This window comes from Mesocricetus auratus, unplaced genomic scaffold (genome assembly GCF_017639785.1).
Source record: "Mesocricetus auratus isolate SY011 unplaced genomic scaffold, BCM_Maur_2.0 Super-Scaffold_100027, whole genome shotgun sequence".
NCBI lineage: Eukaryota > Metazoa > Chordata > Mammalia > Rodentia > Cricetidae > Mesocricetus > Mesocricetus auratus.
The window spans coordinates 7,374,503-7,386,761 of NW_024429208.1; the positions used below are offsets into that span (position 1 = coordinate 7,374,503).

The window sequence follows — 12,259 nt, forward strand, 5'->3', positions numbered from 1 at the left end:
GTTTTGATGGTGCAGAGGCAGCCAGGTATCTGAGAACGCTCCGTAGGCCTGTCTTTGATGGTGACATCCATGGCCTTCGTACACTCAGAATGACAAGGGGCACCACAGGGCGGGACAAGACATTATGGACTCCACACTTCTGTGAGAGGTGTCTGTCTGAGCAGGTTCCTGCCTGAGCCTCTCTCCTTTAAAACAGCTGTGACTCTGGCCCAGGTGGTCCTGAGTCACACTCACCCAAAGCCAGCTCGGTGGCCCCATCTGCATCTCACTAGAGGAGATCCAGACTTACAGCCGGCCAAGTCGAACTTCACAGACTCCTTATCTCCTTCAAGAGCAATTTACTCTTTCCTGTTGCTGTACTGGAAATTCTGGAGTCAACTTTACATTGTGTCAGTGATAAAGCACATGGCTAATGTGTGAGGCCTGAGCATGATCCCTAACACACAGGGAGAGGATGTGGGGGGAATGCCAGTCCTGCAGACTTGTCTGGTCCATGCCTGAAAGGAGGAGTGTGCCATTAAAGAAATAGACAAGAATTGGAAGATAGAGTTGAGAGGGCATCCAGTAAATACTGTGATCAGTCTCAAGTTTTTTGCTCCAAGTTTTTACAAACCCCAGTCATACTGGAGGAAGGCAGGAGACTCCCTTACCATGATACAAGGAACAAAGAAATGTAATTACCTCCTTAATACCCAAAACACCAAGTAACCACACCCTAAACTAAATATCCTGTTGTTTAGGTAAGATATCCAGTAGGCATACCTTAGGCCAAACATCCTGCGGTTTATCCTTGAAGGAGCAATAACAGGCTCCCGAACTCTCTGACCTTAAGTCAAGATGGGGTGGAGCCACTTCTGTGGGCCTCCACAGGGGAGAGGATGATGGTGGAGGAGGAGGGGAGGGAGGGAAGGAAGAGGAAGAGAGAGAAGCCTGGTATAGAATCCTCCCCCATCACCCAGGCTCTGTCTAGTTTATCAAGAGCTGCTGTTCACACGGTCACCAAATCTAGCTGCTCCTCACACTCATGGGAACCTGCAGGATCTGGCCTCTGCACCCACAGCAGCATCTCTGTTGCATTATCACTGTCTTTCCTCCCGTGGCTCTGCTGCTCCAGCCACCCTGGCCTCTGCTGCTCCGCAAACCCTCAAGAGAGTTGAACCCCTGCGTGTCTGCCTTCTCAGCCTGCCCCTGCGTCCCCACCCTCATCCCCATCCACCCACCTGCTGTGTCTGAGAGGTCTGGGGGGGGTCGTCCCTACCCCCAGAGAGCCAGAAGCCTACTCAACCAGGCCACCCCCGCCTTATTGCAGCCAAAAATACTCCACCTTCTGTAAACTCAACGGTGCGATCTGCTTTTCCCGAAAAAAGTGGGTCAGAGTCTAAATATGGGTGGTTGACTTCAGTGGTTGACAGGATCGTGGGTGCCTTTTCTTTTTCGGTGTGTTGTGACCATTTTCCATGTCTCTAATAATGACTAGAATCAAAATGTTCCTTGTCCCTCAAGGAAGTGGAGATTAACCCTGCTGGGTCAACAGAAAGTGAGAGCAAAACTTCTCAGAGACAAAGGATGGTAGGCAGGATTTCTCACAGAACGAAACCCAGAAGAGCCCAGAACGTCTGTCCAAGGACTGCATAAGCAAGTGGCTGTCACTAGGGCTGGGGATGACTTTTGAATCAATCACAGAAACTTTTCCTAGTAGGAAATGGCCTCTGCCCTGGAGAAACCACCCCTCTTCTGCTCCAAGGAGGAGTCACATGACCACTGCTCACCCTCCTCTCTCTTGCCACCTGCCTGCTCTTTCCAGACAGGAAGGAACCCTGTGGGTGCAACACCCCTTCCTGTTTCGTATCTTGGGGCTCTCACTCCAGTTTGCTTTGAGTCTTCCACACCCCACCTATCCCCAAATGCCTGTCCACCTCGTGACACTTTATAGTTCAGTTTCCTGGTTACCTGGCAAGTCCCCAGGTGCCATCAGTACCCACCACCCAGAGTGCATCCACAAGCTCCTTGATGTTGTCTGGCCACTATTCTCGTCTCCCAAGGACTTCCACCTGAACAGATGGTAAATCAGAGGATGGTGTGTGAGAGAAGCAGATTTGATACTCATCAAAGGCACAGAACCAGCAGGATGTAGAGATGGGGACGGGGTACAGTAGGGAGGAATCTGCTAAAGTTTTGATTGGCAGATCTGAATTCTGCAGGGCAGCCCAGCAGGCAGGAAAGACCTAGGGCTACAGCTTGTGTCTGAAGGTGGCCTGGAGACAGAATCCCCTCTTCCACCGAGACCCCCATCTATCCTGACATAAGACTCTCATCCTACCCTACACGCATGGAGTCTGTCTTATTCAAGGTCTGATGACCTCACCACTAGTGTCATCTAAAAGGCACCTTCTTAGCAGCGTTGAAAGCAGAGCTTGGCACAGAGGCACACACCTGCAGTCCCAGCTACCTGCAAGGTTGAGGGAGGGCCTGTCTTGAGCCGAGAGTTCATGGCCAGCCTGAGCCACATGGAGAAACTGCCGTCTCTAAAATAACATTTGAATTACACCTGGGCACAGTGTTGAGGCAGGTCTGACATCATGGTGGTGCTAGACTAATGAGCCAACCGCAGGCTTCACAAGTCATGTCCTAAGCACTCTGTATACGTGGCTTTATTTTGCGGTCTTGATCGTCATTGCAGAGGTTGAGGTGGGTATTCCCAGGAATATCCATGGTGACAACATGCTATGTCTCTATTCACCGCCTCTCCTCTTCCCCCACAGGACATACACATTCAGTCTAGCCATGGACCTGAACTCTAGGAAGGACGGTGAAGCCAGCAGCAGGAGGAATGGAGAATTCCACACTCCATCAGTGTCAAGGGACACTAGCAGCATACAGGCTTTGCAGGTAACAGGACCCTGGCTGTTGTTGGGTTCTTTTGTTGTTGTTTGTTTTGTTTTGCTTTTGTTAGTAAAGTATACTTGCTGGTTTAACACCCTTGGTAGACATTAGCTGCTAGAGTTTGGCTTTACTCCCAAGTGAGGATGGACCCTCCCACACAGGAGCCCCTCCTGAAGAATGATGAACCACGGCTTAGGACCCTCAGGCTGCTCCCCAAAGCATGGGTATCTACCCAAGAGCATGGTGGGTACATTCCCTGTGATGGGAAAGTGCGAAGGACAGCCTGAAAAGGAAGGAATGTTCCAGAGAAGTGCTGCCTCCTGTGACCTAAGGCTGCTGGACACTGTCAGGCAAACAATTAAAACAAAATAAAATAAGGCCTTTGTACCTCTACATAACAGTTTTAATTATCCCTTGATTCAACCAACTTAGGGTGGAAAACATTATAGATGATAGATAAATAGATAGATAGATAGATAGATAGATAGATAGATTTAGAATATGGATAGATGATAAAAATAGATACATAGAAAGATACATAGATACATACATGAAAGGAAGAAAGAACGAGAGAAAGGAAGAAAGACATATAATACAAATTTAGACAGTCTGACAGGTAGGAATATATATTTACAAGATAGATAGACAGACAGGCAGACAGACAGACACTTAGAAAACACAAAGAAGTTAAAAAGCACATGTTTGTGATGGGGTGAGTCCTCTTATCATCTCTGTTATGATGTCATGGTGCCCAGGAAGTTAAGGAAAAATGAAAAAAAATCCCCCAGCATCATCACTGTGAAAGCTGGCAGCCTGACCCCAGTTGCTGAGCTGCTTGGGAGAGGCTCTATCTCTAGGCAATGACTTGTTGATACTGTAGAGTGAATCTGATTAATAACTCTGTGTCCTATTGCTCCCATCCCAGGCTACCATCATGAGGAGAGGCGTGTTGTTAGTACGCCATGGGGAGAGAGTTGACCAGGTCTTTGGGAAGTCTTGGCTACAGCAGTGCACTACCACCGATGGTAAGTTGAGTCCAGGTGACTCTAGGCAGTCTGTCTCTGTGTCTTTGAGGGACCCTAGACCCCAACAGTGCTGTCCTTTTGAATAACCACGACATACCTTCTGCTGGGAGATGCCAGTGCCCCAAGGCTTTGGTGTCACTTGTGTGGATACGGAAATCCACTCACAATACACATTGGTCACATATCCGAGCCAGGCCCTTGGCATCAGTTCAGTGACTTGTGACAATTCTGGTTTCCCCTTTTCTCTGATGAGAGAGGTTACGTCCCTTGTTGCCAGTCCCGCAGCTGAGGGCTAGGGGTCAGAATTTCTAACAGATTGACAGATCTTAGAGGCCAATGTCAAACTCAAGGATGTCATGCAGCCCCTGTTCTCTGGTCCTACATTTAAGCACCTGACTGATGAGTTCCCAAGGTGGAATATCGCCAGCCAAGTATGTACTGTCCCAGCAGCAGCAGTGCCCACTGACACCCACTCAGAAACCTACCCTGGAGAGACACACTTCCTCTCCCTTGTGTGAGTGATGAGGGCTGAGAACATAAAGTGGACCCCTCCTAGTCCCTGAGGCTCAAACCCATGTGCTTTTCATCCAAGAACGTGTTACAGGCCTGCAAAGCCATGCCTGCTCCATGAATTGAGTGCAGATCACAGAGAACATTCTAGAAATGACAACACTGTCAAGGAATAAGATAATAATCTTCCTGTGTGGATGGATCTTGGTTTTGGGGTCTTGGGGGAACAAATGGGGCTGACTCAATGGTCCCAGGTGTCTGCCACTTGTTTCTACCTTAGGAAAATACTACAGGCCAGACCTGAACTTCCCCCGCAGCCTGCCCAGGAGGAGCAACGGCATCAAAGACTTTGAAAACGATCCACCCTTATCATCCTGTGGAATTTTCCAGGCCAGACTTGCTGGTATGTTTAAGAATGTTCCCATCAAAGAGTAACAGTGACAATAATGATCATAGCTGTGCACACTGAGCCCCTGCCATGCGTCTTCCATACTCTGTCCATACAGAGACACAGAGATCATCTCAATTACTATCCTTTACTTTGAAGAGATGTGACCAAGGCAGCTTATAAAAGGAAGCATTTAATTGAGGGCTTGTTTACAGTTTCAGAAGGTTAGCCCATGAACATCATGGCAGGGAGCATGCCGGCAGGCAGGCATGGCATGGAGCAGTAGCTGAGAGCTTGCATCTGATCCACAGGCAGGAGGCAGAGGGAGCCCAGGCTCGACATGAACACACTCCCAATGACAGACCTCCTTCAACAAGGCCACACCTCCTAGTCCTTCCCAAACAGTTCCACTAACTGGGGACCAGATATTCAATTATATAAGCCTGTTTGAGGGGGGCGTTCTCATTCAAATCACCACTGAGATGTTAAATGACTTACCCAGGGTCACACAGCTAGTGACCAAAAGTGAAGGATGGTTGGTGATGCAAACAAGGAAATAGAGAGGGAAACACTGTAGAGAGAGGAAAAATCAATAAACCCTGTATGCACCAAGAGTGTCACTTACAAAGTTAAACCTGAGCTGGAGAGATGGCTCAGTCGACCAAGTGTTTGTGGAGCAAGCACAACCCCGATCCTCAGAACCTATCTGGGAAAACTGGGTGTGACAACCACCAAGCTTCCTGGCTTTCATGTCAGGTCCCTCTTGTGCCATGAAGTTTCCTTTGCCACCAGCTGGGCTTCTGGTGTCACTAAGAAAACACGGTTGCATTACAGCTTGTCATTCTGCAAGCCATGGCTGGCCTTGAAGTGTCCAACTAAAGTGTCCAACCATGAAGAAAAATATCCACGATAAGCCTTTAGTGCATATCTGACTTGAGCAGGGATGTGGTGGGTTCTCAGGGCATGGTGGGCTCTCAGTCCACAGTGTCACTTTTATCCAGAACCCAGGCCCCTTTCCAGATTCATCCAGGTTATAAGCAGAACTCAGGTCCTCGGGGATGCCAGACTGGGGGCTTTCCCAGGCTGCTATTGGCCACTCTCTGCTTCTGAGGTCACATGCTTGCCTTGTAGCATGGGCCCTTCCATCTTTCAACACAGCCAAGGAGTATCGGGACATGTTTGGTTTCCTATCGTTCATGCTTTGTGGCCAGCTGGGAGGAACCTCCACTACCCCAAGCCAACCCCCTCCACGGTACAATATAATGTAGTCTCAAGAGGAATTGCTGGTTACAGTTGCCGTTTCTACCCTAACCTGGTGGGGGATCCCGCAGGTGTGTACAGCAGTGGGTAGGAGCCTCGTACATCCCTGTCAGGAACATACACAAGCCTAGAGAGCTGGGGCTGTAGACCCATGAAGGGTGTTTTCTACCTGTCATTTTCCAGGAGAGGCTCTGCTGGACAGCGGCATCAGAGTCACCGCCGTTTTTGTGTCTCCAGCCCTGCGCTGTGTGCAGACCGCCAAACACATCCTGGAAGGTGGGTGAGAAGCTCAGCAGGCCTTGCCTTTTGAGTGGATCTTGAGGCCACTCTCCATGGGGTGCATAGAGGGGGTGGGGTAAGCGAGATGATGGGCAGGGAATGGCCACATCTAAGCCAAAAGGCAGTTAGAAACTGCGGGAAGAAATGAGCTACTAACTTTCTGTATATACTAGGGTTTTAGGACCCACGGAAACTGGTGTCACAGGGTCAACACTTGTCATCATACTTTGCCCCTGTGGTTCCTCTCTGCCAGGTATCTCGGTACTTAGAAAGGAACATTCACAAGCCTAGAGAGCTGGGGGCTGTGGACCCTTCCAGATCCAACATGCATGACATCCCAGAGCAGGGAGGCACTGGAAGGGAGCTGTCCTGCATCGCCTGGATGTCAGGAAGCCATTAGCGGAGCCTCTCTGCTATGCAAGACAATATAGCCGTGGGGGCAGCTGGTGGTCACACGGGTTCTGCCCACACTTAGGGGGAAACGTCCTCAGTAGGGGATGGAAACCCTCTTTGTCCCGTCCAAAGTCAGCAGTTAGGAGGCAGGGGCCCTGCCCCCATTCTGAACCCCTCTCAATTACACTTTCATCCCATTGATAGCCTCACTTAATGGGTCAGGACACAAAATGCTTGGGGAGGGTGAGCTGTAAGGAGTCAGAACGTTCAGAAGTTTCTCTCTGGCTCCTCACCTCCTACCCCAGCAGGACTCCCTGTCACTATCACCACACCATTTTATCAAGGTTGAGGCTGTGACATGGGTTGAGTGATCTGTACTTGAAGTTTAGAGTGACACCCTAGTGTGGGCCTACTGCCCATGGTCCCCCCTGGTGGACAGCATGATGTCAGTCCTTGGATTTCTGCCGGCTGCCTGGTAGTTTGGGTCTCAGAGACAGCAGTGCTGTGGTTAAACCCCAGGATAACATCTGCCAGGAAAGAGTCCCATTTATGAAGGGTTTCCCTGGACTCATGCATTGGTTGGTGTCCTAGTTTTCTTTTCCATTACTGTGATAAAACACAAACCAAAACCAACTGGGGGAGGAAGAGGCCATGTTTGGCTTACACTTTCTTGTCCATGTCCGTCAGTCAGAGGGGTTGTGGTAGGAACTCAAAGCGGGACCCTGGGGGCAGGAGCTGAGGCCATGAAGGAGCGATGCTTACTCCTGGCTCGCCCCCCCCCAAGGCTGGCTCAGTCTGCTTTATTTTTTTTTATTTTTTATTTTTGGTTTTTACGAGACAGGGTTTCTCTGTATTGTTTTGGAGGCTATCAGTCCAGCCTGGCCTCGAACTCACAGAGATCCGCCTGCCTCAGCCTCCCGAGTGCTGGGATTAAAGGCGTGTGCACCACCGCCCGGCTCAGTCTGCTTTCTTATAGTACCCAGGGTCACCTGTGCAAGCATGGCACCACCCACAGTGCTTTTGGCCCTCCCACACCAGTAATTAACCAAGGACATGAGCATAATGGTGCACGCCTTTAATCCCAGCACTCGGGATACAGAGGCAGACAAATCTCTGTGAGTTCATAGACTCTACATAGTGACTTGCAGGACAGCTACAACTTGCCTACAGACCAGTCTGATGGAGGCACTTTCTCAATTGAGGTTCCCTCTACCCAGATGCTTACCTTGTGTTGAGTTGATAGAAAACACTAACTAGCATGGTAGATGTAGCTATGAAGAAACTTCTTTAGGTAGCATTCATGCTTGCTTTCCCAGAACTCAAACTGGAGAAGAAGCTGAAGATAAGAGTTGAACCTGGAATCTTCGAATGGATGAAGTGGGAAGCCAGCAAGGCCACTCCAACCTTCCTGACCTTGGAGGAGCTGAAGGAGGCAAACTTCAATGTTGACCCCGATTACAGGTAGGCACCTTGCGGTTCTCTGCTATGGAGGGGTCTCTGGTTCTTGTCTAAGAACATGTATCTACTGAGATGAGCTCCTGCAGTGGAGAGTGAGGTAGACTGAGCCGCGGATATAGCACGAGCAGGAGGGAGGCAATGGGAAATGGCTTGAGGGTTGTGGTCTTGCTCAGCCAAACCGACAAGTCTCCTGGTGAAGGCAGCTACAGCTACACACATCACCTAGAGGTGATGGAGGCTGGGGAACCTGACCACACGAGCTCCTGCTAAAACTGGCCCTGCAAGAATGGACACAGATGGACCTCATCCAGAAGAGGGTCCTTGTGAAGGGGCATGCCTTTGTCCTCCCCTGGGTGACAACTGAGATGGACAGCTTTCTTGATGCTCAGTCAGCATCCGTGCTGGGGGTACCATAGCCCTCTACTGGTGTGGAGCACATCCAGAAGCCCCTGCTGGCCATGAACCCATGAGCCTCGCCTGGCAGGCCATCTGGAGGATCACGGTCCCTCTCAGATGCTCCGGCACACACACTCTTGGTCACCAGGGAGGCTCCAGGACAGCAGCCATGTCTCTCTCCATCCTCCTTCCAGACCTGCGTTCCCCCGCTGCTCCCTCATGCCAGCCGAGAGCTATGACCAGTACGTGGAAAGGTGCGCCGTGAGCATGGGGCAGATCATCACCACATGCCCGCAGGACAGTGAGTGTCCTCCGCATTTGAGGGACAGCCTCAGGCTTCTCTGGGATGGGACTGGCCAATTGTGAGCTGTTCGTGTCCCACCCACCCCCCAACCCCACACTCTGGCCAAGACGGTATCTCATCCCCACCATGACAGGGGGAGGATGCGTCACACACACCCCATGTATCCCAGGCCTGTACGCTCTGGTGCTGACCACTGATGGGTCCTGAAGACATCAGGGTCTTTACAAACTATTCATGTCCAAAAGACTAGAGTTAATTTGAACCAAACAAGAGAAGCTCAGAATGAAAGATGGGGCAGCCAATGTCTAAGGAAAGTGAGGCTGACCCATAACCACCAACCATGCTCCCAGCCCTCCCCAGCTCTCCCCAGCCCTCCCAGCCCTCCCCAGCTCTCCCCAGCCCTCCCCAGCCCTCCCCAGCCCTCCCCAGCCCTCCCCAGCCCTCCCAGCCCTCCCAGCCCTCCCCAGCCCTCCCCAGCCCTCCCCAGCCCTCCCAGCCCTCCCCAGCTCTCCCCAGCCCTCCCCAGCCCTCCCCAGCCCTCCCAGCCCTCCCCAGCTCTCCCCAGCCCTCCCAGCCCTCCCCAGCTCTCCCCAGCCCTCCCCAGCTCTCCCCAGCCCTCCCCAGCTCTCCCCAGCCCTCCCCAGCCCTCCCAGCCCTCCCCAGCTCTCCCCAGCCCTCCCAGCCCTCCCCAGCCCTCCCAGCCCTCCCCAGCTCTCCCCAGCCCTCCCCAGCCCTCCCCAGCCCTCCCAGCCCTCCCAGCCCTCCCCAGCTCTCCCCAGCCCTCCCCAGCCCTCCCCAGCCCTCCCCAGCTCTCCCCAGCCCTCCCCAGCTCTCCCCAGCCCTCCCCAGCTCTCCCCAGCCCTCCCCAGCTCTCCCCAGCCCTCCCCAGCGCTCCCCAGCCCTCCCCAGCACTCCCCAGCTCTCCCCAGCCCTCCCCAGCTCTCCCCAGCCCTCCCCAGCTCTCCCCAGCCCTCCCCAGCTCTCCCCAGCCCTCCCCAGCGCTCCCCAGCTCTCCCAGCTCTCCCCAGCCCTCCCAGCCTCCCCTTGCCCAGCACTAAGCTCACACATGCCACTCCCCAGGTGTCTGGAGCCCATCGTATTGCCTGAGGAGGCTCCCTGAGCCCAGGGACACTGCAAACCCTTATCTAAGGCAGGCACCATCTCCGACTGGCAGTGATAAGCCAGCTAAAGTGATTGGATGGGGTCTGGGAGGCAGCCATCCCACGCCACAAAAGGATAGTGGCTCAGATCACCCTTATGCCATCCTCGGAGTTGGCACACAGATGCCACAGCCTATCCGCAGGCCCCAGATGGGAAGTGGTGCATTCCCAATCATGAGCAAATGTCTGGATCTCCCCACCCACACTACTTCCCGCCCCACCACCTCACAGGGGCATGGGAGCTGGGCCTGCAAGGTGCTCTGTGTGCCTGCTCTGACCTTGGGGCATTTTGTCTGCAGTGGGCATCACCCTCATCGTGAGCCACAGCTCAGCGCTCGACTCCTGTACTAGGCCACTCCTCGGGCTCCCACCCAGGGAATGTGGCGATTTTGCCCAACTGGTAAGAAAGGTATGTGTCCCTCTTACTCCTCTTATACCCCAGAGGACAGCAGATGCAGGGTCATCCCAGGGGGAAGTAACATGGTAGAGGTTGGCATTGCTTCCGCGGCGCCCTGACGGACCGGGACCATCTGGTCCCCTCCATGATGTAGAAGCGTTGGCAGTGGGCTTAAGAAGTACCCCAATGATGACTGGCGGGCGACAGAGCGTTGTGAACATTCTAAACCCCTTTCCAGATCCCATCTCTGGGAATGTGCTTCTGTGAAGAGAACAAAGAGGAGGGGAAGTGGGAGCTGGTGAACCCGCCCGTGAGGACGCTCACACACGGGGCCAACTCCGCCTTTAACTGGAAGAACTGGATCTCGAGCAGCTGAGCCCAACCCCAGCTTGCCAGCAAGATGTGACTGCCCCAGGCCAAGGCACGAGGGGCTGTGGATATGATTACAAAGGCATCCTAGCCCCTCTCTGCCATGACTTGGAGAAGCATAAAAATACACTTGATATTCAGGGTATTGCCATGGTTCATACCTTCATCACTGTGGGTCTGCTGCCCTGCCAGCCTGACTGTGGAAGCCAGAGCAGAGGTCTGGATTAGGACACCACATTGCAACATGCGTGCTGGGCTGGAGGAACCAGAAGAACTAACTGCCTCACTTCCAGGAACTAAAGACCCCCCCACCCCCACACTGGAAGATGCCACCTTCCTGTTTTCATATATTCTTAGGAGCCCTCCTTCCTTCTATAGCAGTCACTCTTTAGCCGGGGCCTCACCAGCTGAAAGAGGAACTGTAGTCAATAAAAGAAACGGCCCACCAGATCCAAACCAGGACAGCTGCTGGCCCCAGCACGTGTGTATTGGCTCTGTGCTGCTGCAGGGACGCATTGCTGCAAACACAGTGGTGATCGGAGCAGCACAAAATTCCTGATGCACACGTGCTGGTGTGTGGTTCTGGAGGACAGTGTGGGCTGTGTCCTCCACAGGTCCTAAAGGACCCCTCCCCAGCCACTTCCATAATCGAGAGGCATTTATACTTCCTGCCATCATTATTTATGCCGTCCTATTGCAAATCCATCAATTTGGGGAAGTTCTGGGGCGTGCTCACACAGCCCCTGCCCCGAGCCTCCTGCCTCCTCCTCACAAAGACCCTATGACAAATAGTTCTCAGTGACCTAGAATCTTCTCCCATCTCAAGACCCTGACAACCATGCCTACAGTGTCCCTTAGCCACGGAGGTCACATGTTCATGATCCCAGAATTAGGATGTGGATGTCTTTGAAGCCAATCTCCAGCCTGCCTCAGCCTCTGTCCTTTAAAGCATGTCACAGCTATTGTACAAGGGTCTAGACATAAAGATCTGAACTCCATGCTCACACTTTGTGCAGGTCATTTTTGACTTCTGCTTTACTCTCTGCAAGCAAGGGAAGCCTGGGACTTTAAGTGTGAGTCCCTTGCCTTTACCAGCACAGGGGGGAATCTGTTTCCTCAGTGGTTCCGGCTTGAGAAATCTTGGTCCAACGGTAGGTGACATTTTGTAGAGTGTCCTTCCACCTCACGCTACAGAGCCCGCCCTGTCTCCAAAGCCCATGCACAGTGTCCTACACTGACTACTGACTACAGTCATCCCCCGCACCATGATCACTTTTTAAAAATGGGTCTTTCTTTTTCACCAGGCCTCTGTTGCAAGATTACTGTTACTTTTCACTGTTGCACTGTGGGCTGTGGCTGAAGACAGGAAGGATCTGGAAGGGGTGGGGGCAGGGAGGGAGAAAGGGAGAGGACAGGGAGGGAGACTTCCTGATGCTC

The 12,259-nt window shown here is 52.5% G+C and overlaps 1 protein-coding gene across 4 annotated transcripts in view; it reads left to right on the forward strand.

Moving 5' to 3' along the window:
• The window catches only part of Ubash3a (ubiquitin associated and SH3 domain containing A), a 28,714-nt gene extending 16,894 nt beyond the window's left edge, over positions 1-11,820 (forward strand). For 2 of the 4 annotated variants that reach the window (XM_005070672.4, XM_040732408.1), the window contains exons 7-14: positions 2,763-2,889; positions 3,809-3,908; positions 4,699-4,821; positions 6,250-6,342; positions 8,055-8,199; positions 8,787-8,893; positions 10,356-10,465; positions 10,692-11,820. In XM_005070672.4, coding sequence (XP_005070729.2) covers positions 2,763-2,889; positions 3,809-3,908; positions 4,699-4,821; positions 6,250-6,342; positions 8,055-8,199; positions 8,787-8,893; positions 10,356-10,465; positions 10,692-10,829 — 943 coding nt within the window. In that variant the 3' untranslated portion in view covers positions 10,830-11,820. The remainder of the gene's footprint in view (positions 1-2,762; positions 2,890-3,808; positions 3,909-4,698; positions 4,822-6,249; positions 6,343-8,054; positions 8,200-8,786; positions 8,894-10,355; positions 10,466-10,691) is intronic. The other 2 variants (XR_005871376.1, XM_005070673.4) reach the window with 2 other exon arrangements.
• Positions 11,821-12,259: the final 439 nt, after the last annotated feature.